The sequence below is a fragment of the Osmia lignaria genome, chromosome 15 (genome assembly GCF_051020975.1).
Source record: "Osmia lignaria lignaria isolate PbOS001 chromosome 15, iyOsmLign1, whole genome shotgun sequence".
Classification (NCBI taxonomy): Eukaryota; Metazoa; Arthropoda; class Insecta; order Hymenoptera; family Megachilidae; genus Osmia; species Osmia lignaria.
In genome coordinates this window covers 6,488,069-6,516,049 of record NC_135046.1, presented here as the reverse complement: position 1 = coordinate 6,516,049, position 27,981 = coordinate 6,488,069, and the positions used below count along the sequence as shown (strand labels likewise).

The 27,981-nt window shown below is 36.8% G+C and overlaps 2 protein-coding genes across 16 annotated transcripts; one reads left to right on the top strand and one right to left on the bottom strand.

Moving 5' to 3' along the window:
- The first annotated feature begins 156 nt into the window (after positions 1–156).
- LOC117600396 (uncharacterized) lies at positions 157–3,983 on the top strand. The gene is made up of 5 exons (XM_034315795.2): positions 157–599; positions 950–1,183; positions 1,360–2,331; positions 2,526–3,149; positions 3,311–3,983. The coding sequence occupies exons 1-5, from the start codon at positions 250–252 to the stop codon at positions 3,981–3,983; spliced, it is 2,853 nt and encodes a 950-aa protein (XP_034171686.2). The 5' UTR covers positions 157–249.
- Positions 3,984–4,092: 109 nt separating this feature from the next.
- ATP8A (ATPase phospholipid transporting 8A1) lies at positions 4,093–27,887 on the bottom strand. 15 transcript variants are annotated; one of them, XM_076692550.1, is made up of 22 exons: positions 27,747–27,887; positions 17,186–17,531; positions 13,213–13,451; positions 13,045–13,143; positions 12,864–12,974; positions 12,526–12,773; positions 12,170–12,450; positions 11,794–12,088; positions 11,484–11,710; positions 11,030–11,403; positions 10,823–10,960; positions 10,612–10,764; positions 10,335–10,532; positions 10,155–10,254; positions 9,840–10,084; positions 9,634–9,759; positions 9,414–9,554; positions 9,228–9,346; positions 9,021–9,155; positions 8,838–8,942; positions 6,825–6,922; positions 4,093–4,218 (listed from the first exon to the last, which is right to left on the bottom strand). In XM_076692550.1, exons 2-22 carry the CDS (start codon positions 17,514–17,516, stop codon positions 4,109–4,111), a joined length of 3,873 nt encoding a protein of 1,290 aa, XP_076548665.1. In that variant the 5' UTR covers positions 17,517–17,531; positions 27,747–27,887; the 3' UTR covers positions 4,093–4,108. The 15 variants fall into 15 exon arrangements, with proteins under 15 accessions (XP_076548665.1, XP_076548662.1, XP_076548666.1 ...); XM_076692547.1 differs by lacking the exon at positions 27,747–27,887 and adding an exon at positions 21,854–22,111; XM_076692551.1 differs by lacking the exon at positions 27,747–27,887 and adding an exon at positions 20,002–20,679.
- Between the last annotated feature and the right edge of the window lie 94 nt (positions 27,888–27,981).

The following is a 27,981-nucleotide window of genomic DNA, read 5'->3' as shown; positions in this document are numbered from 1 at the left end:
TCGACGACCCTTTTTGATTACTTCATTTTCTATGCAACTACGTTCAAGTCTAATCGAGCCACAGGAATATTGCAAAATTCTAAACGCCCTCTGTCATGAACCGAGAAGCTGTTAAGCCTCTAAGCGAGCACATTTGGCTCTTAGATTAACCTCTGCCGAGTGAACAACTCGCTGCACAAATCAGTCGTCATTGGAAAAATTGTCCAATTGAATTTCTTAGATGATTTGTCTAAAAGACCCTCCTACTCGATGCATACAACTAGGAAACCTCGTCACCGAACGAGGAACCATGAAATGGAAGAGAATAGAATTCAAAGATTACTGGCTTCCGAATACACCGACTTTTCTGATACCATCATCGTGGAGTCTTCCTTCGCTGAGACCAACAGATATGGACGAGGAATTCGTCAAGTTTCTCTTGCTCTCACGCCGACCAAGTTGATCATAGCTGGAGACGTTTTCAGAGGGAATTCAGAGTTCTTTTGTCCTCGTGATCTTGACCCCAGCATCGAAAGTTTTGAGCTGATCTCGGTGTATCCTTTGCAATATGTCACCATCAGTGTGTTCAGCAGGAGGCGTCGCAAAACATTAAAGGCAAGGTAGACGTTTAAGAAAAAGATTTGTGTAAAAGATTTGGCAAGTGGTTAATGGTAACTCTACCACTTGCCTTTTCTTATCACTTCAATGTCCTAAAGCTAGATGCTCTACCAATGTAACTTACGATTAAACCTAACTGGTGTCTCCTCTGTAACGCAGACTTCCTTTAGCTGAGAGCAAATGTAAGTAGAAGAAGGTCCCTCATTACTTGCTTTTCATTTTGGGAGAGTCTAGCAAGAAGCCCACCCTAGAACCTCATCTCCCCCTTCCCCTACACTTCCTCTTAACTGATCAGAGTCTTAATTAATCATAATCTATACACAATACCTGATCAATGATCCGATGCAATTAGATTCATCGATGGAAGGACAAACTATTATGAACTCTCTGGTATACAAAGAAGAAAGTCTCTCTGGAAAAGGTGGTGTGAAGAGGTAGACAGATTACTCGCGAAGAAAATTGATGGAAGTTCCTTGTCAGAAACGACAGCTGCAAGTTCTTCGAGTAGTTCAACTCTGTATATCCTGTCTTCGGAGATTGAGATTCAAAGAAACACTGAAAAAGAAGGGAAAAAGACAGTGTACAGGTCGTACAAGTATCAATTGACTTTTCGGTTGCCTTTTACTTACACTGGCGGCAATTGTGACCTATTTCTTCAAATGGCATGACTAATATTTGCCGCCAGTACAAGTAAAACGCGACAGACTTTTCTTACCTATAAGACAGACACTTCTATAATTTGATAGAAATGATTGTAAACAGAGTATGGGCTCATTACGGGGGTGCCGGTGATTACGTGCCTCCAACTTGGACCCAGAAGGACCTGTACCTGGGTCCTTCTTACGACGAGTTAGCCAATGGTCAGTACACTCCAATTCCAGTGCGATTCGCCGGAGCAAGTCTGGAAGATATCAAGAATGAGCTAAGAGATCTATCACCGAACAGAGCGGATAAATTTAGCAGAAGTTGGCCTACGTGTCAGTGTTCGAAAGACAAGCGTCAAAATGGTGGACTCTGCGACGTGCTCTTCATCAGGGACCATAATCGTAAATACTACAATGCCAAGAAATTCTCTGTCGCTTGTCAGAGTTGCCCTTGCAATCGTTTTCAAAACAGAGCCTTCGACGACGAGAAACGAACCGTCTGGTACGACGAACAAACATTATACGAAACGACAATGAAACATGAAGAGTCAAAGAGTCCTAAGAAATCTTTGGCGCAAAGGATATCGCGATTCGGATTTGGTGTACCAGAAAAATGTCACTCAGGACTGGTACTTGGTCCTACACGAAGGGACAGAGTACGCTACGAAGCTTCGAAGTCGATTGAAAAGAACATGCTGAGTCTTTACGTTCTCATGGAGAGCGGCGTGAAGGTCTGGGAAGGTGAAGAGAAAGGTCGTTCCAAGTCCTCGAAACGCTTCAGACACTTCAGAAGATACGGTCTTTGCACCGCGCCTCATTTTCTTTACGCTCTTGGCCCCTGGTCCGTTCAACCTGGAGAACGGACTCTTCAGGGTCGTAGATCGTTCAGTCTGGTCACTGTTCGCCGACAGCCCATTGATACGGAACTGAGGCTTCCTGTATCTCGACGACAACTGGCAACCAGTACCTCTCATACTGCTCTGCAGTTGGGTAGGTTCGGGTCCATTGGTACCACTGCTAGAGGACGTGTGATTCTATTCTGGACACCGGATTACTGGTACAGACCCAGACCTGCTGCAGCTGCCTACAGGTAATTAACCAGTATCCATTTGTTTCAAATACCAGCATCAATTTAATGATACAACGGAGTGTAACCTTTTCCTATATCATCCTCAATACTTTGTATCAGATTTTGATACGCAACCGACCCAAGTGGATACTCCACCTTAACGAAACGCTGCGTACAATTTGAAATTAGATCTGTTATTAATGGTATTGCAACAGGGAGCTGAGGCAACACTTGAACCATCTGAGAAATTTTCGGCAGGAAAAGGAGCGTCCAATGAAACGGAAGCTGTTTTGTAGAAGGAAGAAGTGTCAGTGTCAGGAAGAGTCGATCGTTGTTGAAGAGAAACCTAGTATTCTAGGACGAATCTTTTCTGCAAATGGATCTGGCAAAAAGAAGAAGACATCTGAAGTACGAGAGAACAATGCAACTACTCAATTGAGAAGATTGTTGAGAATGGATTTCAGAATTACAATCTGGGATATAGATAGTACTATACTGGCCAGGCAGTTGGCATTGATCGATCGTGATCTTTTCGTTCGAATTCCCTCGGAGGAGATCGAAATCTTGGTCTTCCAAAGGAATTCTAGAAATGCTCCGAATTTAGCTGCCTGGATAGCCTTCGGTCATCGAGTTTCTTGTTTGACCGCCAGCGAGATTCTGGCGATGAAGAAGTTAGCAATGAGAAGTAGAATCATAGCGAGATTCATCAACGCAGCTAATAAATGTTTCGCCATGGGAAATTTTCATTCGTGTAGGTCAATTTTAGCTGGATTGCAGGCGCCTCCTGTTTATAGGCTACGAGGCAGCTGGTCCTACTTGCGAACCCACCACGCCAATAGGTTAGTGATGCGCGGCCCGACTACTCGGCTCGGTTCGGTAAACATCGGGCGGTAGCCCGACTGTTTCGGGTCAGATCGGATAAAGTCGGGCAGATTCGGACGAGCTCCGGCGGTCGCGGCCTAATTCTTATGTACTTGTTAATGTTTCATCCTTTCTGCAGGTACGAAATCATGGAAAGGCTTTGCAAGATCTACAGAAATCCCTGTAGTTCCTCGTACCGTCGAGCATGGTGCAAAGCAGAAAGAAACCCACCTTCTATGCCCCACGTTAGTGATCTTTTAATGAGACTTCTTGCTCTAAATAATCCGCTATCCCAGCGGCAATCTGATGATCCTTACGTTGCGAAAAATAAAGACATTCGTTTCAAACCTGCTCACTTCAGTCGCACAGGGTCGACGAATGGGAGCAAAGATGCATCGTCTCTGAAAAGTAATCAGGATTCAGATCAGAAACAGGGATTGAGTAAGCGTATTCTGGAGTCGGTATTAAGTAAAATAAAAGGGGATCAGAAAACGATTTACGAGGAGAAAACGGATTTATTATGGACGTCGAGGGAACAGGACTTAGCATGGAAATACTTTTACCAATGGAATAATATCGTTCTCCAACGTAGAGCACGCGTCGAGGAGCAGGAGAGATTAAAGAACATGGATCCAAGGATGAAACGGATTCTCGATGTTGTATCCTGGCTGATCGATTGTCAGAAACGTGCTGCGGGGTATGATTTCCCAGGACACTCGTTCACTCGTGAATTTCTATTGAAAACTCGATACAGGGAGGACCGAGAGAATTTCTTTATTAGTCTGAAACTGGAACCGCCAATGATAACTTGAATAAAAATATAAAAAAAGATAGTATATCACATTAATAATGAACATGAACATGATCAAGTATTAAGATCATCGAGGTAGAATCGTCAACTTAGAAAAATAAAATACATGAAAAACCTTAATGATCGCTAAAGTCTTCCATAGAAATGTTCAGGTTTCCCAACGCAATTTAGGTACTCCTCGAACAATCCATCGCCATCGTTGACCTGGTCATCGTCGATGAGGGGTACGCTGTATTCTATAATACAAGAGATTAAAAAGAAAAAAAAATGTATGAAAGATGAAGTAATGAATTGTAGAAATTAAGCAAATTTTTATATATATACACAATATAAAGAGAGAGAAAGAGAAAAGAGAAAGAATTATATATATACACATTTTATATACATACATCGATCGCTTTCTGGCACAGTGTATCTACATATGCTTTCTTTGTACTTACATATTTATACCATTTCTTTTAATAAAAATTTCCGATCCACTTATACACTCAAGTTTAATCAAACAATTATCGCAAATATTTCACTAAACAATTGTTAACCAGATAACAGCAATTTCATCATCATCATTTTATTCTGAACATAGTTTATATATATTATATTTTAAATATACGTATTTCAAGCATAATGCATACAATTGTTGCTATACATATGCACACACAACATTGTCTCCTTTAACAAATATTCATTCAGTCGTTAAACGCGAGTGTTTATGATGGGCGGAAGAGTGAATCTCGAACGAAAAGATCCATATCAAACTGTTGACTAGATAACAACGCAATCATCGTATTTACAATAATAAAATATACAGTCGCAGATTTAAAAAAAAAGAATGAGTGGGAGGAGAGAAACGATTGAATAAAGTTGAACAAATGGGAACAATCTTTATCTGGCACGATGTTAGATCAAAATATGATTAATGGATCGTTGAAATATATTTTTTTTTAACACGTTGACTTTTATACGGATAATATGGCACAAGATAATATAGATTATATTAAAATTTTGACTGCTTATAATCGAGCACAGAATAATGTAGATTATTAAGAATATTAAGCAAAGTTAAAATTACCAAGATATGCAAATACTTTTTCCCATTATTCGACTAAATTCTCATGGCAGTCAACGTGCTAACGCCTTTGATACAGACTATTAACTATAATTTCCTTCAAACGCATATACGCGTTCATCGTAAAACTGTGTTGCCTTGCGTATTGCCATAAAAATAAATCTCCCCATTTACCATTTAATTTTTAGGCCGTGCTTAAACGAACCACTTTTGAACCACAGCCGCACGATAAAATACGCCGATCACGCACCAAGCCGCCTGCGATTCACTTTCCGATGTTATATTATTATTTGAAAAATCCACATCGCGAGTAGTCTCGCGGGAGATCGGCGTGTCACATATTTGGACCACGGCCCCGCCGCCATTTTGTCGCGCGGTTGTGGTTCAAAAGTGGTTCGTTCTAACCTCGGCCTTATCCATCCCTCCGATTCTCTAAAATCCCGTTCCCGTTGAACTACGATAAAAAAGTAATCTAAATGTACCCGGCTGCCATCGATGACTTTCTAAATTTCGAACTAAGATAAAATGCGCTCATCACAAATGCACGATCGGTAACGTATCGTCGCGAAGATTACAATATGAGGTTTCACAAGACAAGGTCCGAGGTATATACGATAAATACGATACAATAAATCTCGTAGAGTATCAAAAAGAATTATCTAGAGCACCGTTAAAATTCTGTCTCTTTCGCGCGTGATCCTAAGAGTTCAAAATAGATGAAATACTTCCTGAAAAATTGTTGTCTGATAGTCTTTCTAATACTATTTGTTGCGAGGCCCATCGTTCGATCGCGAAACCGTACGTTTCTTTCCCTTTAACGGAATTTTTTTTTTCTTTCGATGGTGAACCATCGATATATCGAGTCAGTCGTTGAAACGTAGACAGGCGTTACGTAGGGCATTTGTTCAAGGTCAAATGTTCCAAATACCTATTTTCTTTTTGTATTCGCTTGAGTAAAATTTATACCTATTTTATAATGTACATCTTTGTAGTTACATTAAGATTACATGCCGCCAGGTTTCGGAAGATTTGTATCGTAAGCTCTGATCACATCCGTTTGGGTCACCGAACCTCCTTCCTCTTGAGAGAATGCAAATCCATCTGCATCCCGCAGCATGCGCAATAATAAAGAGCGCAACCTATTAGTTTCTGTTGTTACAACATTACAACACATCAGCATGCACTAGCTACAATGTTAGATGTTAGAACTTTCTATCAGACTCTAAACTACATTTCTACTATTTTAGTTAATGTTAGAGATCTTACACGTTTTGAGAGAAAAATTAATCCTTTGCACGCGTAATTTTACAAACATCACTTGTGTGCAAAGAGTTGAAAAAGACCCACAATTATTGTGTAACTTATAGTCTAATAGTAGTAACAAGCGTATGTACAGAATCGAGCATGGTGAACTTCCTCAGAGAAAATGACGTAATTTCGGGTTCCAGCCCTCCCCATTGGTCCATGGCTCTCCACAACTTACGTATAACCGTTCACGCGGGAAAATTTGATTGATTTAAATGTAACGTTAAAGAAGCTTACTTTGCTCGATACTTATGCATTGTTAAATCGTACACTAGAAAAATAGTGCAAGTGCAAATATCGTGAAGAATTATTTAAAGCGTGTGCTCTTTTGTAAGAAATAAAAGATACCGAACGACGGAGCTTAATTAGACAAAGAAACTGTATAAAAGTTAGTCGATTTGAATCATTCCATATTAGTCTTTTTTTTCTCAATTCCTGCCCGTCGTTATACTACAAAATAAAACAACTTACGTGATAGCTCCACCTCGACATTAACTCTGGAGGCGGCGTTTGATCGCCTGGTGAAAACACTTTTAACGTTTTTCAGTAGCCGAGCCGTCTCCGTTAATCTGTAAAGCCGTGCAATCAAAAAGATTGATTTAGGAATACTCGTCTGGCTAGCGGTCGTCCTCATCCTTATGCGTATTACGCTTATCTAATTCAATTTTTCCTTGACATTTTCATCGATGATCGAAAATTTACCTGATGGTTACTTGGCTATCGTGATAACATGCGGTGCGTTAATCGGATGGTGCAAATCTTTCTGACTCGTGATGCCTTTTATTAAGACTGTCTGTAGATCTTTTCAAATCTTCTAATAAAAATTAATCAAACCAGAAATTCTGAGATAATTTTTCAGACAAATCTCAACTTAAGATTCTTTCCAAGATTCTTGATACAGAAAGACTATTTATATTGCATTTGAGATATTCGTGAGTAATAAAAATATAGTGACAGTGGTTACTCATACCGCGGTGCTGTTGCAAGCGAAACGTCGAACGATCATGCGATTTAATTAATTAGCAGTGCTTTCATCTGAAAGTGTAGAATTAACAGGAGCGCAATGAGTTACGAACTACTGGGGGGTACTTACACCTCGCAAGGTTGACGATGGCATGCACAGGCCTTCACGGGATACCGCGAATAAAACATACCAGAAAACCGCATTAACAAACAGCACTTGATACTGGACATGTGTGTAATCAACACGAGAATTAATTCACTCTGAATAGATACGTGTTCTATCGTTAGTTACAATGTTCCTGATTACGTCTTATTCCAAGCAGATCTACTTGTACTCAATGTGCAACGATAAAATTAGAATAATACAAAAGGAAATTTTTATGTGTAAATATGCATGGTACTGTTAATGAAGCTTTGATCTTCTTTTCACTACACATCCACCGTTTACTGCAAAAAATTCTAAATACATAGATTAAACAGAATAAGGAATGTGATAATTGATGATAATGAGAGCTAATTATACTGATACAAATGATGTTACTTAAATTGGTACTTAAACTTCTAAACCAATGCTACATCTGGTGGGAAATGCTACTAGGTGGGAAGAGAAGAAAACATTTATCTCATTTATATACAAATGTATAATAGACTTTGTACTACATATGTAGAAAATAACGTATGTCTCTGGTACATATACTCGATACAAAAATAGTTAACAGGTACAACTTTGAAGACTAAAAAGGGATATTCAAAAGGGATAAAGGGAATGTAAGATTTTGGAATGCTTACGGATTCCACATTGGACAGGAGTTCCTTGAAAGTCTTTAGGAATATGGAACATGGAATGGTGTAGACGAAACGTATTCTGTATGATGAGTGAACCATAAATCACGCGCCGCGAACGCTAGTGGGAAGATTCTGAATTTATTTCGCCTTCTTGGCGACCAGACCGAGGTCCGACACCAAATAAACCATCGCCTCCTCGAACATGGTCTCGACCTCCTGTTTACAATTTTTATATGTCCACTCAATCGAAATTTTTTAAACATTAAACGTATTATTTTTGTTAAAAATAAAAATTGATTGCTTTCTGAAAAAAAATCAACTACGACGAAAGCAGGTTAAATATCACTTTCACCAAGGCATGCATGCACCTAAATGATTGGTTAATTGGTGTTAAATTTTGAAAACTATGAAAATCAATTACCGTATGTTAATAAATAAATGCTTATAAAATTTTCTTTGATTAAGTTCTTTTTTATAATCTTACACCCGCTAAGCCATGCATATTAAACATTAAAAAATGAATTTTATTCCCAGATTAATCTACTAATATTTCATGCAATGTGTACACCATCGTATGTCTTGACGTAGGAAAACTTGTAACAACACGTGAGAAACGTTATTAGTAACTCACCCAATGTAAGTTACTAAAAACATTCATTTTTATTAATAATCACGCGTACTGAACCGCTAAATTGAACTTTTTATATACTAATATTCAATAAAAGAAATACTTACGAGCTTCTATAATCGTGGCTGTTAAATATGTCCCCAGGATCAGACTTTCTAATTTCATTTTCCCTAGCTGCCGCAGTTACAGATTTCCATACTGTATTCTTCACTCTGTAGTAAAGAATTTTTTACATATATTCACTTAGTATTTAGGAATACCTATTAATATTGATATAGATATGTACTTACGCCTTAACTGTAACATCCAAGAGTAGTACTGCTGATGGTATAAGTACCAAACCCAGCCAAAATACGGGTGTCGAAAACAGCATCCTATCATTACCTAACATTACAGCTCCCACATTTAAAACAGGCCAGAAATTGCTGAAATTTATGAAAATTGTATCATTGATTCTTTTAAGGTAAGTAAAATTACAAAGATGTTATAAAATTTACCTATAAATACAAATAAATAAAAACCAAAGCACAATAGATCCCCATGTTGCTACATGAGTAACCCACGTCCAGGAATTGGTTACTAAACCTGCCTTTCCGCATACAGTCACTACAACATACTATCAACAAATTCAGATATAATTAATTTTCTAATAAAAATATATTAAATGTATAATTAGAACGTACAGTATACACAAAATTTCCTAGAATTATATAACCGCTATCTCTACCGTGTGACCATATCACGTCCTCCTTTAGAACCATTAACGACAACCAATAGAGAAGAGATGAATGTATTAAAGCATTTGCAATCCAAATCCAAAACACCTGCATAAACGATTTCGTGTAAAACACAATGTGAAATATAAGTGGGCAATTTTAAGAAAGTAAATATTATTAAAATCACCTTAATATTGAACGATGACTCTCCAGTATTTTTCGTGGCATACAATGCTGGATGAGCTAAATGAGTTTCTGCAGAACATACTTTATCAAAAAGTCCCATCGCTAATGGAGGTGCTGCTGTAAATACCTAATATAAATACAGTAAATTATACGTTTTGATATAAAGAATTTTTTACTTTATTAACACATAGTAGCTGAATAACTTACAACATTATAAAGACCGATAGACCATCGTTCGAAAAGGATTTGTCCGGACCAGCCGGAGGAAATAGCAAACCACAATTCAATAATATAGAGACAAATATTTTTGTAAAACGAGTATAATATCAATTTACACATTCTACTATAATTCCAAGAGCCGTGAACAAATAATAAGCGTTTCAAAAAACGAAATTGCGCTATGGAATAGTCTGAAGCACAAGCTGCTTGAAGACCTTCGACGCCTGAAATTCCTAAACACAGAGAACACAAGTTGATATCGTACATTCGTTTTTCTCGCAATTAAGAAATTAATAAACTTACCAACACCAATGTGAGCTTTTTGAATCATGGCTACATCGTTTGCACCATCTCCAATTGCAAGTGTTACAGCTTTTTTATTACTCGTAATTAAATCAACCACCTGGAAAATTATGTTACAAAATTATTCTTCTATTCTTTCATTAAGGTAACGTATAAGATTTATAATTATGTGAAAGTAACCTCAGCTTTTTGCATTGGTGAAACTCTACAACAAATAACAACTTTACAAGACGAGCATAAATCCAGAAAGTCCATTCTAATATCACAGGATAATGCAAAGTCCAATGTATTTCCATCTATGATAAGAGCTACATCGTTTTGACATTTTAAATCAATACCAAAATCTAGACAACGTTGTATTATCACCTCTCTAGTTTTCTGTAAGTACAATATTATTTTAAGAATCCTCAGTATAAATTTATATGAACAAAAAAGTAATAGTGTTCATTCTCCTTACATCTAAAGATGATTCATTAATAATATACAACGGCATTCCATGTGTGATCAATCTACACGAGTAACCAATGTTAATAGCAGTTTCCTGCTTATCACCAGTTAATACCCATACATTAATATCAGCTTGAAGAAGAGACTGTATCGTTTCTGGTACCTAAATAATTATAAATGTTAAATTATAAACACGAATATAAATATATAATTTTACTCACTTGATCTTGTAACTGATCTTCGATAGCAGTTGCCCCTAATAATCTCAATTTTGTTTCGATAAGATTCGCAGCATTTTCGATCAGAGTATCACGATTCGCTAAACTAATTGTTGCATTGTGATAAGTTTCTTGCCACCACTATTATGAAAGGAAAGCTTGATTAAGTACGAAATGAAATGTAATGAAATATGAATAAGTGATATGTACCTGATAAACAGTGTCGGGTATGTCTGCAACAGCAAAACAAAGTGTTCTTAAGCCATCTGTTGCAAACGCTTCCAAATGTTCCAAGGTTACATCACGGAAATTGCTTATACCCTGTTCAGGATCAGTATCTTCTACAGAAGATGGAGATAATCTTTCGTAAATAACAGAGTCTGCTCCTTTACAAAAAAGTTTGACTTTTCCTTCTGGTGTTTTAACAATTACTGACATTCTTTTTCTAGTCGACGTGAATTCTATAACATTTAATATTTCGTACCGAAGTCTTTCACCCAAAGCTATTATTTCCACATAAGCAGGCGTTCTAGTATCAAACACATAATTAAATTTTCGTGCTCCATCTACTAATGCTCTTTCATCTATTAAAAGAATAAAACATTAAAAGAATTCATACCATGAATAATATTTTTTTTTAAATAATTGTATGTAAATAAATTACCTGGGGATGCAGCATGATAAATGATGGTATCGTCTATCTTTTCAGGAATAACTGTATGACATACTGAGAGCATAATCATGAACTCGTCCACTATTTTTGCATGATGCGCAGCTTTCTTATCAACAGGACGAGAAGAATTTTCTACTGCTCTTCCTTCTACAATATCTCTAATTAGTTGGCTATTAATGCTACTACCACCTTCGGTATCATTTACAGGCTCTGGCAAACTGTAAAACATTGCTTTTTAATAAAAATTAACGAGAATAAATGTAAAAAAAAAAAGTAAATTTAAATAATTTAACAAACTTACTCATACATCTTGCCACCAATTGAACATCTTTTAAATTCCATCACATTTTTCGTAAGGGTTCCGGTTTTATCGGTAAATACATAATTAACCATACCAAGTTCTTCATTAAGATTACTTGTACGAGCCATTGCGGGGGTATCTGTTTCTGCATGGTACATTTCAATATCCATATTAATAAATGTAGCTTGAACAAATCTTACAACTTCCAATGTAACTTGCAACGAAATAGGGATCAAATTATTAAATAAAATCATAAATGTTAGAAGATTAAAAGCAAAATTTTTAGTCATTTCCTCTGAAATAAATAAATAAATAATTATTCAGTTGTTCAATTGCTACCTGTGAAAACGATAAGAGAAAAAAATTAATCGGTTACCTTGTAAACCTAAATACCATAATCCATTATTATTAGCTTTCATCCATACAACATTAAATATTGCAGACAGAAGGCACAATAAAAGAAGTATAAAGAACAACATGAGTATTTGTGTATTGGTCAGTCGGTCCAATGTAGACCTTTTGAGAGGTGCAGTTGTAGTATTGTTCTGCATAAGTTTTGTATCATGCCCTGTATAGATTACTACACCAAACACCCAACGTGTATTCCTCAGCATTGCACCACGAAGCAATACTTGATCAGGTCCCAAAGCTACACTTCTGAAAGCATGTAAACATATTGTTTGAATGAATTTTACACCTTTAAATTGAAATGTTTCCAAAAATTGACCATACTGTTTATTAGTTTCCCTTAATACTCCATGGAATTCATACAGATGTCTATTTGGTGGCTCGCATTGAATATTTGCACGAAAGGTCATTAATTCTGCAGTATCCAAGAGACTGGCAGTGTCAGGATGGGCTTGTCGTATTTTCAAATTCGTTTCACCATCCAAATTGGCAGTCTCTATGAAAGACATACCCTGTGGCTCCGATGATGACAATAAGATCAAGTCAGCAGGGAAGAAATTGTTGTTACGGACCTGTGCATATTAAAGAAAAGGATTCTAGCAGGAATGCGTTAATCGCCAGCAATTACCGCATTGATGATCTTGAAGAAAATAAGGTGCAACCTTAACTACATCGCCAACAGCAACATGCCGCCACTGAATCCACTGCCAATGCCCATCTCTCAAGACCTCCACCTCGCGCATATTTATTTCATCATCTGCCCTGTGCCTTTTCTGTAACAAGTATCATTCAAATAAAATGTATGCAACAAAAATCAATGATTTACAGTTAAAAAATACTTACAATATCTTCAACTATTTCTTTCAATGCAGACACACTAAGAATAAAAATTAATGGAACTAAAGTTGTGTATCGACCTGTTGGCGATACATCCGGTATTTGCTAAGATCAAAAGTGAAAAATTAATATTCGAAAAATGCTAATAGGAACATATTTAAATTTCACAAATACCTGCATAAGGGCGATGAATAGGAAGAAGCAATTACTGTATCGACGAAATTGTTCAAAAAGGAACATAGGTATAAACGAAAGAAGCGAATACTTTGCGGTAGTAATGTGATTGTTTCTATATTTCGCGGGCTGATGAGGAGCATTGATAAAAACCACCCTCTCTTCGCTACTGTCGTGTTGATGCGAAGACCGCCGACCGTCACCTTGAGATCCACCATTTTCCGCTCTTATGGGGCCCACTGTGATAAAAAAATACACATTATTTTCATATTATCCTTTGTTTAAAATTATAAGTTATATAATAAAAATTATTTTTTTATAATCTAACGAGGAATCCCATGTAACTTCTTATATAGTTTATAGTGAAGAAATCGGAATAGATACGTGGCTCTTTAATCATCTTTACGATTTTTTAATACGTTCACTTACGATTTTGAGCGTACAAATAAAGATGAAAACGAGCTCTGAGTTCGTTGAACCATTGTATCACCTTCGTACACGCTACATCCATGTTGTTGTTAGCCAGATGAAATGTCTTTCACATCACTTCCCTTCGACAATACGATTTAAATGTAACCCGTGATAAGACAACATATCAATACAATATATGTATTTACATATTTACGCATGGATTGAATGACAAATCAATAACGTAAATAATTCAAGGTTATACAATTGGGAATTCTATTTTATTTGAAATAATGTATGTATTACTTGAAATTATACGACGCTACGTGAAGCCGGTCTAACAACAAAGAGGAACTTGATCGCGGTACTATGTTATTCAAGAAAGAGTGGACGTAGTTTGTACTATCTTGGAGGTTATAGCCGCATATCTAAAGAGGAATTCTATAAAAAATTCTTATCGGGGTCAATAGAGATTATACTGGCCAATAGAAACTGTATTAAATGTCAATAACATTCGATTAAAATAACTTCCAATTTAATGCATACTTATTAATACGTTTCTTAAATCAATTGCATTTACGTTCGTTACAATATCCCAGAAAAAAAAATTTCTAAAAATGAAATTTAAAATCTTAAATATCAAACACTCGTATCTTTAAGCGTGAATTTTTTGAATCTTATTAATTCAGCATCAACGTTATAATTAACAATAAATATATGAAAGTACATTGTATATTATCTTTTTATACGTATACGCCCAATATCAATATTATCGCGTACACGCATATACCGACGAGTTACTCATGCTGTTACCGATCCTATCTAACGCTTTAAATTAAATTACGGGAAACAAACATTGTGTAACATCAAACTTTGAACGTAGGTGTTAGATAGTAATTCTTTGATACTGTACATACATGTATCATCTCGCGATATGCGTGTATACAAAATATTTGAACTCGTACACCCCACAGTTTCTCGGCACCAATCATTTAATAATTACTTCCGGTAATATATTATCCATTCGTACGTCACCGTTAATAAATCAGTAGTATATCAAGTAGATAAAAACGTGAACCGAAAACCGAGGTGAAAAGACAGCCTGTATAAGGAAATTATAAAATTAAATACAAATAGAATCAATGACAATCGTAAAGCAACAGTCAGCGTCAACTTGACATTTAAACTAATATATTTCTTTCGCTATCGATTAAATAACAGTGATCAAAATGAATTCACTGTCTGATGTTTTTTAAATGTCCTCGAGAAATTTTAACTCGTCGTAAGAAGATATTAATACACACGGCTAACATTTGGTGGAAACGTACGCGTTTGTTTGATAGTTAATGTACACTAACAGGACACTTTTCTGCACGAGATAACGATCGATTAAACAAACTACCTATCTGCGTCATAGTGCCGAAAGAAGACTCGCGCCTGACGCCACACCCCTACCATACCCAGCACAATACGTGAGTACGTGTACGATACACCTAATCAATCCATAGAAAAATGATATTAACCGAAACTAAGGTTCTTTCATAGAAATTTGTCAATCGAAAATATCCATGACCACATTACGCTTACAAATTTCCTCACCAGACTGACTTTAGTACGTAGGTGGCACTAGCCATCAACTACTTCTTTACCGAGGTATATAGCGTCGATACTCCACAAATAATCTTTATCATTTAATTTTTATTCGTCCGTTCAATAAATGCAAAAAGAGAAAACAATTTATGTTACAACTGTACAGAAAATCATAGCAATTATTAATATAAATGCAGTCCAAAGATTAAACATATTAAACGAATATAACCAACAAATGAATACGTTTAACTGCGGAGCTGAAATTATCAGCCAGATCAAACTAGAAGTATACATATATAATAATGGATCAACCAAAATTGTAATTCAAAATGACTTTTGATATTTTAATTGAAAATTAAGGGGGTAAATTAAATATAAAGGAGATTAAAATGTTAACTTCTGGATGATGGTCTACTGTCCGGGGGTTGAAAATTGAATATCTTCACTGAACACGGGTTCCCAAATGATTCGGTACAACACTGTGTCAACGGAGGTTGTCCAAGAAATGCGACAGCCCTGCGCACGTGTTACCCCGAAAACGCATGCGCTCGCCACCGGCAACAAGTTGGCGTCAGCACCGTGCTGTACTCCACCAGCACTTGTCGTTAATACAGGGACGTGTACGGTAAGGTTGCATCAATAAACAACCTCGTTGCTCGTAGTAGACTCTGGGCCAAGGACAATTCCGGCTGGGGGTGGGCTGAAAGGGGATGACGGTAGCTCCGCACGAATGATATCAAACCTTATTGGAAAATCCGCTCATGCCACTTTAATGAAAGCATAACAATGTATTCGCGGGGCGCAAGGAAAAATCAAATCAAATTGTACCTCGTTTCGACATGTTATAAACTACTTCTTTGCATCAACATAGAGATACACTTTAAATCGAGCAAACGTATTCTTCCGGTATCAACAATACCGAAGGAATGCTTTTAAATTAGTATCTTACGCATTTCGATGCATTCCCACATTTCGAGCGTCGTGGAAAGTTACGTGCTTGACCTTCGTCGTCATCGATGCACAACCGCGGCTATAAACTTTATCGATGCATATCATTTTCGCGTATATTTTTATGACAACGTTGTATCTTTACGATTGCCCGCCGTATCCTATAGAAACAATCTTCAATGTTTCACTGAACTATGGACACTTAACAATCGTAAAATACCGTTTCCAATTTAGCATATTTATTTTACATTCAGTGGACGGTAGAAGCTTCATTAGTCGAATCGATAGGGGCATAGAACATTTCTGATAAGAGGATGTTTCATGGAATTATGATGATAGAAGTGTAGAGAAGGTACGAATGTGAGATACGGTAGAAATGTGTGTACCAAGGTTTTAACCGGCACGCGGTATTGACACTTTTAACAATGATTGTATATCAAGTATTACGACGAGTAAAATACTCGGTCATAACAACCATTGTAACTTTTAACTAAAATTTACTTTGGTTTATTTTGTGAGTTTTAAGTAAATATCAAAAGATATTTAAAATATTTGTGTTTGAATTATGATAAATAATAACAGATTGTGAAAGGACAAGTTGGTATAAATATGAGATACTTGATTCGTAGCAATATGAGACAGTCTTATATTACTACCACATTTTTAAATTTATTACTAATCGATAAAATTAACATATAAACATATAAAATGTACATATATTACGATAAAAGATTTTCTAAAGATTGTAAAGGCGAATTGTGGATGGGCAAAATAAATAAACGTTTCTTTTAATTGGTTGTCTTATTACGTTTGATAACTTTATTTTTTTCAAATTAACACTGTCTCATATTACTAGCTGAATTTCTTTTAACCCGAATTTGGTATCAATTGGAAACATTTTTATAAAGTCTATAATATTTACATTTATATAGCTGATTTCGCAAGAAATCCCCCAAATTTAAAAATAAAATGGGTATTTCATATTCGTACCATCTCCTCTACTAGTATAATATGCATATAATCTTACCTTCGGAATTCGTCTCGGTTCCCCCAGCTTCTTGTAGCTCGATATGTTCGCGAGTCCGACGTCCACTGGCCAGAGGATCTATTCGTAGGCCGATATTGTCGACGTTATCGATATCCCCGAGGTCGATTGGACTACCGATGATATAGGGTCCTGTTTGCTCTTGAGATCCATCGTTGGCTCGACCGGACGCAGGTGAGAAACTGTTACGAACACCACTGTTCTGAGGTGGTGTACCGTCCATATGAGGTATAGAGGAGAGGTCCGGAGGTGTGAATGGACGCAACGAGCCAGGACTGGGAACCCGGGGGCTCCCCCTGGCAGTCGGTTGCATTGAATGCAGCGGGGCCTAAATCAATTGGTATTTGTTAATCTAAGGTTACCAACATCATGGAACGTATTTAAAAATAACCACTTATGATTTAAAATTAAACCAACTCTCCTTTGTTACGCGCGTCGATTGAAAAATGATGGAAAAAAACAAGAGGAGAGCAAAATGATTATAGGAGACATTAATGTTCAAAGTTTTCCAACGTCTAGTTAAGTCTACTACAGTTTACTTTAAGTTACTTTATACATACATAGGTGCCCACTTGACCTAAACTGGCTGAGCTAAACTAGATTTTGCATTTAATTACAATTCAAACATAGTTAACTAAACATTAACAAAATTTGGACGCGAATCTCATTGGAAAGATACAACTTTGTAAAATTATTACTTTTGAAAAGTTTAACGAGGATCAAATTTTGAAACTTTACGTCGACGATGAACATTATTCATTTTAAAAGTTACATCAACATTTTCCTCCCTCCTGCTTTACTGTTCATTGAACAGTAGAATAGTGGCGTCTAAATTCCGATTCCGTAATTGAACCACTCCAAGTTTGCTCCTGCTAATTAGCTGTTGCGTGTTGCAGCCGGTGCAGTAATAATAAGACGAGCAAACGGTCAAAGCGACACGAACCGTGTTCGAGAGCTGGATTCTTGCACGCGTTTAAGATTGTGCCGTAAAATATAACTGTTTATTACTAGAACGCGAAGAAACATAAAGAAACGATGATGTAACGACGAAGTTAAGAATACACGGTTCGTACACGTATCTAACGCATATTTCATGAAATTTTGATGAGCAAACGTTTACGAACGATTTCGAGCTCCCTATACGCGTCACGGTTTATTTAACGACGCTTTTGTACGCGATAAATCATAAATTATAAAGGCAAAGATCGAATACGAGAAAAGGTCGAAAATCACGCGACAAATGGTTTCGTCTGCCGTTTGAAGATTCCCTTTGTACGTTTTGTTGGAATAATATTATGTATTTGGTTTATGCAAATATGAACCTGTACGTTAAGAGGCACTGCCCATTAAACAAAAGGCCTAGCTCTGTCACCAGAGTCGATGGGTCTCTAGCAGGGCCGGCTCTGGGCCTAGACAGACTAGGCGGCCGCCTAGGGTCCCCCAAGGTCTAGGGCCCCTATAAGACGATTTTGCGTCTAAGAATGTTTACTTGAATATTAATCGATGTAAATGCAAATCTAAATTAATTAGCCAAATTGAAAATCTTGAAAAGGGGACTAAAGCATTTAGACTTTCTGTCACTTGTACATACAGGCCAAACGATAAGAGTTATCAAAAAAATTCTTGCGCCATTATGTTTAGTGGGTCAAAATCTCAACGAATGGCCGACATTTTTTTTTGCCACTTCAAAATAAGTTGATGAAAAGTTTTAGTTTAGTTCCAATAGTTGGCTTTAGAACGAATCTCGCTCTACTTTTACCTAGTTATACAAGCTTTAATGTTAATTTTATAAATCGCCTCGGACCCCCGAAATCTCAGGGCCGGCCCTGGTCTCTATCCGTACCAGGCCTAGAATAATAAACACATTGAAGGCCCGGGGCCCGTTATTTTCTTTTCTGAAAATGGGCGCCAGTTTTCCTGCGTGCATTTCTTCCAAGCTTTCAAAATAAAATATCCAGTATAAAGAATTAGCAGAGCTTTTTAAATATAATCCCATATTCCATTACGTTTTAAAAACGCCGACTCGATGGACTGAACCAAAGGCTAATATTGATATTATGGGCGTGAACGATTTACGACATCAGCACTTTGCGACAATTAACAGTTACACCGTGATAACTCGTCGCCAATTGTATGCGTACGTGTACGTGACTTAAGGACAGTTTACTCTGTAAAAAGTTGTCAGGGAAAAGCTGCACTAATGGAAACGAAAGGAGCATCGTGTCACGATAAGAGGAAAGCTTATTTACAGACAGAAATGGGAACGAAAAAATTGCTCGAATAATGAACGTTAATAAATCAACTGTCACTGGACGAGTACAGATGACTGTCTGTAGCTTTGCGTAAAATTTACCTTGACATGGATGCTAACTCTCTTTCGAGTTTTATTCCCGTTCAAATATCATATTTCCAGTAATAATTTGTAATCTAGATCTGTAAAGGTACACTCGCAATCAAATCAGGCTTCCCGAGAAAAAATTCGCAATGTCCGGGTTCTCACCCTTTCCCCTAGGCACCCCACCCCTGAGGAGGATGACAACGTAGACAGGCTGATCCTATCACGTGGGTGCAAACGTTTACGCGGGAAAATTTAAATCGATATTTCTTTATTATTTATACTTCTCAGTTATATACTGTGTTTTATGATATTTAATAATTGAAAATTATATTATTTTATTTCTAATTTACTTTTAATATTAATACGGTCAAAATTAAGATTTTCAGAAATCTTACTTCCCCTTTATCGCCGTCTTCCCTAAGAAAGCCTGATTTGATCGCTGGTCCACATTGCTACTCACTACTTTCAATCGAGTAGGCCAAGGCGGATTTCTGGTAGCCGTCTTCGATCCGTTTAACGATCTCTTTCGTTGGAATCTATTATCACGTTACCTAACTTTAACCGAGGTACGCGCGATTGCACTTCGTTTCTGCATTTAAAACTTCCTTATCTTGCGTAACGAACACACTTGGTTGATATCACGGAACAAGTAACACTAATTGTATTTCCACAGAAAAAATATATATTATTCCTGTCAGAAATATCCGAGTCAATGTCGATTCAACCACAGCTATTCAGGATTCAGTAGCGAACACGAATTTCTGGTCAGACGAATCGTGTAACAATAACGGAATTCCCGTTGTCAATAAAAACCCGTTACAATTAAAAAGTAGAGCGAGAATCTGTTACTGGCAAGAACGAAATATTCGAGAATTATTTTACTATATATTTTGAAGAAGAAAAAAGAAGAAATCTAACAACCACTTCAACTCCAGAATTAAAACAAAAAGTACAATTGAACAATTCCGTTTCGAGTACTACACTTTTTAATTAGTGATGACGCAAAGGAGATTAAAATATTATCAAAGTTACGAAAACACGTGATATCACTTAAAATACTGAAATTCTAGGAAGTTTTTCATTTGTAACACAACAGGTTCTCAGGAACGAACACCTTGTCAATAACGCGTCGTAGCGAGCACTGTGTGCAAAATACGTCTGCACTCAACGATATTTCTACCACGCGAGACTTCGGTTCTTCCCTGAACGACGATCAATCAAATCATCGCGATAAAATTACCGGGTATAAGATGAGATTGCGATAATAAATCGAATTTATGAAAATATCGCCCGTGGACATGAATGAAAGACAATGAAACACGCACTTTGATGCCAAACACTAATATGTAGAATCGATCAACGACAAGAAGCTTCCATTCAATAACATCAATAGTAAACACACTTTCATTGATTTTGAACGCATCGTTATGCAAACCGCGGTGAATTTTTGCGAATGAAAAACGAGGAGCATTTAAAGTTGCGATATAGATATTTTTCGCGTATGCACATTAGCATCGTTTAGAGTTTATTGATAGTAATGAATGAGATAATCGAGGAACAGAACGGAACGTTGCGCTGATGTAAACTGGTTGAACCGTACTTCGAATTTGGTACACCGTCCAATAAATTTCATAGATTTTCATTAACAATTCACCAGAGCTGGGCATTAATCCATCAACATTAATACCAACTACATATTAATTTAACTAAAAAAAATTTCAGAAGTTAATCGTAAATCATAAATCGCAATTAATAATTAAGAGCTAATTAATCTGATCGTTGTAATTAACGATTAAAGTAGAAACTTAGTCATTAGTTGCGATTATCGATTAAATTAGGAATTTAGTAATTATTTGCTATTATCGATTAAAGTAGAAATTTAATTATTAATTCTTGATTAAATTTTTGCCCAACACTGGAATTTACCGAAACGAATTTGCTTTCGAACTAAAAAACAAAATAACTCTATATACATTTTGGTGATTGAAAATCTGCGTTAGAATTTTTTCTAAGTGATATTTTAAAGAAAAATATTCACCAACGCCATTAAAATGATTTTAAGAAAATTTGATGAATATCAAACCTCATTAATATAATAAAGTATTGTTATTTAAAAATGGTTTAATCCATAAATTCTTCTATGACTCGAACACTTTTTAAATGTCAAGCAATTTTAAAAAACTTCCTTCTCGACACGATCGAATGCCATGAAAGTTTCATTTGTAGGAACAGATAGGAATCGGCTTCAAGAGGAACCGCGGGAATATTACATATTTTACACCGATAAGCTTCACGCGATACCTATTATACACCTTTTTTATTGTTGTCTCCTTTAAAATACACATCGCGATACCGTTCGAAGTTCTCTTATCACTTTCGGGAAGGACCAAGAAAACACGAGTCGTCTTTGAAAGATCACAGATATCGTAAGCACGACTCGAGACGGCTCTGTTGCTCGGCTACGTCGGAGATAAAACGGTAATTAAATCGTGATTCGCTCGTCGAGGAATGTTTCTAGTTTTAAAGTTGACAGTATGCGTCGACTTCTTCATCTATCCCGATGTTCCTTCGCTCGCGAACCGTACACGTGTGCTAACTTCTTTGTCTCCGTTCCTGGACGCGGGTTCCTATATCGACGGGACGGCGTATACTATTACCTGACAGACGCGTCGGCTCTCCTCTTTCTCTCCCCTTGATATAAAACACCACCTACGATCACTTGCGCGTTCCACTTACCTCTGACTTGCTTACCATTGACATTGACAAATTAGTCCATCGAATGATTTCACTCTCTGAGTGTCTCCTTAACCATATTTAAATTACTCCTCCGACCAATTATTATTAAGTACGCGTATAATTAGAGACGGATTTGTTCGCAATATTCTGTCGCAAATATTCACTTCAAAGTTCATCGACTTTAGTCATTTAAATTCTCCTACCAGAGATAAATATATTGATTATCCGTGTTTATTAAGCGAAAATTTGAACGAAATATTTGCTTTGTTATTGCATGCATTAATGCTAACAATTTATGAACAAATATACGGGTAGAGGGAAAGCCGGAGGCACTGAAATTTCAAAGTTATTTTTGGCTCGAATATTATCCTCTCGTTGCTTCGACTACAAATTTTGCATAAGAGATTGCAAAAACGTATTATGTAACAGATGTTATAGCTGAGAAATATGAATGAACATCCTTTAGATGTTTATAGTGAGAAAGCTGTGTTCGACAAATCGATCAGACGTTCCGTTTAGTTATTCGCTAAAGAAAGGAAATGAAGAAATCATCCGGCACGATTGGCAATCTAAAGTGATAGAACAACAAAATATGTTGAACGATGAGATCAGCCAAACGATACAAAATGCACGGTTTAGGTAGCTCTCTCCTTGAAAACAGACGTCGTATTGCAAGCCTAGCGCACTTAGCGAAGACGAAAGATAATAACAAAGAATGGAATGTTGGAAAGCATTTATAATGAAAATAAATCGATCGACGGGCCTCGCGGGGATGATTTGACCAAGGGGAGGCGGGTCGTCGAATAATTGAATTTTATCGATTTCGAAAGATTAGACCATAGCACCGAAGTCACGGAGCCGCGCGAAAATATCAATTTCTATTTAAAAGTCGATATTACCAAGGACCGCCCTTTAGCGGATATGGGTTGCTAGGACTAGCAAAGGACGTTACACTCTCGAGAGCCAGCAGTGGAAATGTCAATCCTCCAGAGTGCTTTCACATACATCGATTTTCTGCTGAAATAACTGTATACTTTTATCCTCGTCTTTCTCAGACACGATAAACTCCCCCACATATGACAAATATTAAAGAGTTTTCTTTTCCTTTTCGATATCTTCTCTAATAAGTACACCCGCGGTTAAATCGGGCTTTCTAGGGGAAAATAGCGACGTACTACATGTTCTACCTAATTTATTGTTCTTGTACCATATTTCTGAATGTCGTTATATACACAAAGGTTCTCAAAATTATTTCTGTTAAATTTTGTATCAAAGGGTTAATCCCGTTTAGTAATAAATAAATAAAAAATAAATGTCCCAGGTTGGACATTCCCCTAGGGAAAATGATAATGCAACGAAAAGGGCCTTCTAGGTTTGCGCCAGACTGCCATTCGCGTATCAACCTTTGCGCGGAGAAATTTGAATCAACATTTACTTTCTAACAATGGGGTATTTTACTGCTTTCTCTCGAGAAAGCTGATTCGAACGCCCCTGTACAATGACTTCATTTGAACAGCATAGAATCTAATTTATTCTTCCTGATTTCGTTGTAATCCACTCTCTGATAGGATTATGGAAAAGATATAAAAGATTATTTTGAGAAGGGTGCGGCGGCGTTACGTGTATCGGATCAACCTGGTTGCCGATCGCAAACACGAAACCCGGTTATATTTACCGTACACCATAAACACGTATAGTCACCCACACTTTTTCACGTACGCGCCCACAAGGGAGTAATGGATAAAGGGCCGCTCCTGCTCGTTACACGATTCTCCCAACTTATCTGCTTTTATTCCTGATTCGAGACACGGTTGCGCCCATACACCAATTACACGGATCACGCGATTTTCTCCCCCCTTTTTTACTTACGAATTTTCTGCTTAATAACCTCGTGTTCCGAGTAGAACAATGTGGAAATTGCGTGAGTGAATATTTTTACTCGAAAACCATTTAAGAATGAAATTTCTCGAATTTTCTTAGTGCACCTAGGAAACCAACGTACGAATCACTGATATCGCGTGCCAAAGTAAAATCTTCACTGTTTTTTAATATTTCACCGTTTAATCAGAATTGAGGAATCTAATCGAGCTATCGTGTAATATCTAATTATATCGAAATTATTAAACTCATTTTTCAAGAACATAGGATTCGTTTCTTTCGATAAAATGATCAATGATAATAGGTTTATACTCTGTCAAATGAATTATTAATTACGCTATGTTTCTATAATTCTCCAGTCCTAATTTCACAGCTTCCTTTTCCATCGTTTTCAAATGTAACAAATTAACAAATGTGAATTATAAATAGATGATCATGATTTCATTAAATGCTTGACGGATAACGAGCACGGTAACGATGAATTACATTTTAATCACGCGTGCAGGCAAACTTCCAAATCACGTTTTGTAATTGGCACTGTCCGAAAATCTTACAGTTGTCAACGCGATCATGTACCTACAAATTGCTATGAAACAGGTCGTCTTCGGAAACATCTGTTGGCCGCACGTGATCGAAACGGTGAACATTCTTTCGCCGATATCAAACTACCTGTTGGTATGACATAAGCGCAATTTTCAAAGAAACGTCTCTCTATGAATTTCTTTACAAGAAAACTTATTTTTCAAATATTCCAAAAGCATCTGCGATCATAATAAAAATAAAAAACTGATTTTTGACGATTAAAGACGGTGCCAAATTCCAGAAATAATTCGACAAAGTATCTTTTTTATTAAAACTCTATTCGACCGTTCCAAATGGTCCATGATAACTATCATTTGGCAGGATTCAAGGCACATTATCCGGTGGCAAAACAACTTAACGATCGAGGCTGGAATTTTTGCCAAGCTGATTTTTACAAGATTGACACGAATTCAGGAATGCAGTTGGCCAAACGGAAACCTAAATATGTATACATATAAAACAAAAATGATACAATTTTACAAGGATTTGTTTGAAAAATATAGGCCAGCATGAAACTTGGATAAAATAATCCTTCTCGTGAATCCATCCCTTTGTATTATAAATACAGTTTTTTATCGCACAGGGCAGCAGTTAATTTGAAAATATTATACTACGATAAAAGCTTTTCTGAAAGTATCAGATTAAATGTTTGATATTCACGCGTAGGTATGAAAAGCCCGGGCAAAGCCGGCCGGTTTAACCCAGTAACCCTCCTGGGAAAAGTGGAACAAACGAAATGAAAAGCTGGCCGACGTTCAGCGACACATGCGATTCACGTGAGCGAAAGAAATTCGTTTCGCGATTTCGTTTTGAGAAACGAAACATTGAAATCGATCGATCGATCGATCGATCGCAAGAATAAATGATTTTTTTAACGCAATCGCGAAACACGTACGAACGAATAAAAAGATAGATACAAGTTGCTTTAAAACGCTTATGCAAATTTTCTTATGCAAATTGAGTAACAAAGAAACGTTTGTTTCGAAACCTCTTCTTGTTGTAACATCTAAAGCCTTAGTGTACGGAAACATTTCATTCTGCTTTGCCACTATTTGTTTCCTTTGAAAACATATGGTTTCTATCCTGAATGGAAAACAAAATAGCACACGAGCATTTGTATAAACGTAAACGTTTCGAAACGAACGTTTACAATTAGTTTTTATACAGTTATTTCAGTGTTCGTGAGAAAAGGCATACAGACTAGGTTCTACAAAGTTTTTCAACTACAACTTATTAAACGAGCCTTGCATTATCTCCTCCTTGTCTGTTTGTACAACTTGTTTTAACTCAATGCATAGAAGCTAAGAATAAATTCAAATCTTTTCTAAAAATAAGTGTATAATTTTTTGATTAAAGAGTTTCAAATATTGGGAGAATAATTTTCAATGGATTAGTTTAGAAAATGAATTAAAGTAGAACTACCAAACCAGTCTTTCTTATTTTAATTTATAAATTTGATCGAGGTATTTTTATTGAAATGTATGCTGGCTATTGTTGAGATAAAGAATGAATGTGTATACTTAACCCTTTCTCTGCCACGCGAATTTTTTAACTTGCATCAATGGGCCACAAATTTCATATTAAAAATTTTCTAATGGCAAGAACGGTATAATCTTGCCAATAGCACATTTTTCTTATCGTTAGTGGTGGTCACCATGGCCCAAATGAAAAGACAAGCGCCGATCCCATGAGACCACCGTGGCAGCGAAAGGGTTAATTATGTTTCATTCTTTATCTATTCAATTTTCTACATGCCGACTTTTCCCCTACTCCTCGTTAATTTATAGAAAAAAAACCCTAGATCTCACAATCAGAGGATTACAATCAATCTCTGGCAAGTCCGAAAACGAACCTTTCGCATGTCGCGTGAAAATTAATTTTACTTTCGTGATTCGTAAGGACAATAGGTGGGATGGATGACAGACCGAATCGAGCCCAGTATTTAGCATTAACACGCCAACCGTATTATCGATCATCTTGTGGTGAAATTATCACAAGGCCAAGTGTCCATGCTTTGTTGAATGAAAGAAATGAAACGATATCGACTTTTCGTACTGTCGGAACGCGTATACCGGGTGTCTCGACGACTTATTCCGTATAACTCGGGAAATTGATTTTAATCCCGCGAAAATAGAAAAACGTTTACACCAAGACGTTCGAGTTAGGTTACCGTGATCGATGCATTATGCAACAAGTAGTTAAGCGCAGCGTACAGCCTATTCCCGTGAAAGCTCCATAAATATAGAGGCGACAAAGAGCGTAGGTGGGCCGCGCTATCATCGCCGATCATGTTTAACGTGACGCGTAAGGTAAATAATTCTCCCGCTCTTGCGTGAATCCAACTTTGTCCTTGTGTAATCGTTGAACGTAATTAGGGACGGGGAACGTGAATAGAGGCCTCCAGAGAGCAGTGGGATGAAATTTTTTGATTCGTGTTTAATAGGTATACGCCTTCGACCGATTTCATTGACACCGAATTACTATATAGCCTTAATTAGGTGGAATGTAAAACATTCGATATCGAGTTTATACGGTTTAAAAGTTAACTTCAGGAACTCGCTCTTACGGTAGACTGAACAAGGTCTAATATTTCTGTGATTCATTCAATTCTATAAAATTAATGATTTTATCAATGATTTTTCATACAGTTTTTAAACGAACAAAGTAACGTATGCGAAGAGTGCAATTGTATGCCATTCTAATTGATAACGTAAAAGGATATCCGAGCTATGTGATGATATGTAATTAATAGAAAAACATGAATTAAACTAGTAGCTGAAACTGTAATTAACTAATTAACAAGGGACTATAATTCATATTCTACTAATGCGCAAAGAAATAATTAACATATATGTATGTAAACGTTGAGCATTTCATAGCGTGCATTTTAGTATCCATCTTTTATCCTGCGTAAATATCAAATGTGATCGTATATACAATATAACCTCTAATATTTAGTATACATATTTCGGAAGTGAAGAAAATTTGTCCAAGAATATTGGTACTTACAGGTACTAAACCGTGTGACCGTATCAACTATACTGCCATAAGCATGGTGCCAGCTTGTCAGCATTTCACAGCGCCCGAAGATAAATCCAAGTAAAACTCCAAGAAAACTCCACGGCATTCACTTACACACGAAACGTAACCACTGGCACACACCCGTTCCGCACCCGGGTAGTGGTTGAGAGAAAAATGAACAGTTTGGCACTCAGCTCGATGAGAACATATGGGTATCTGTGGA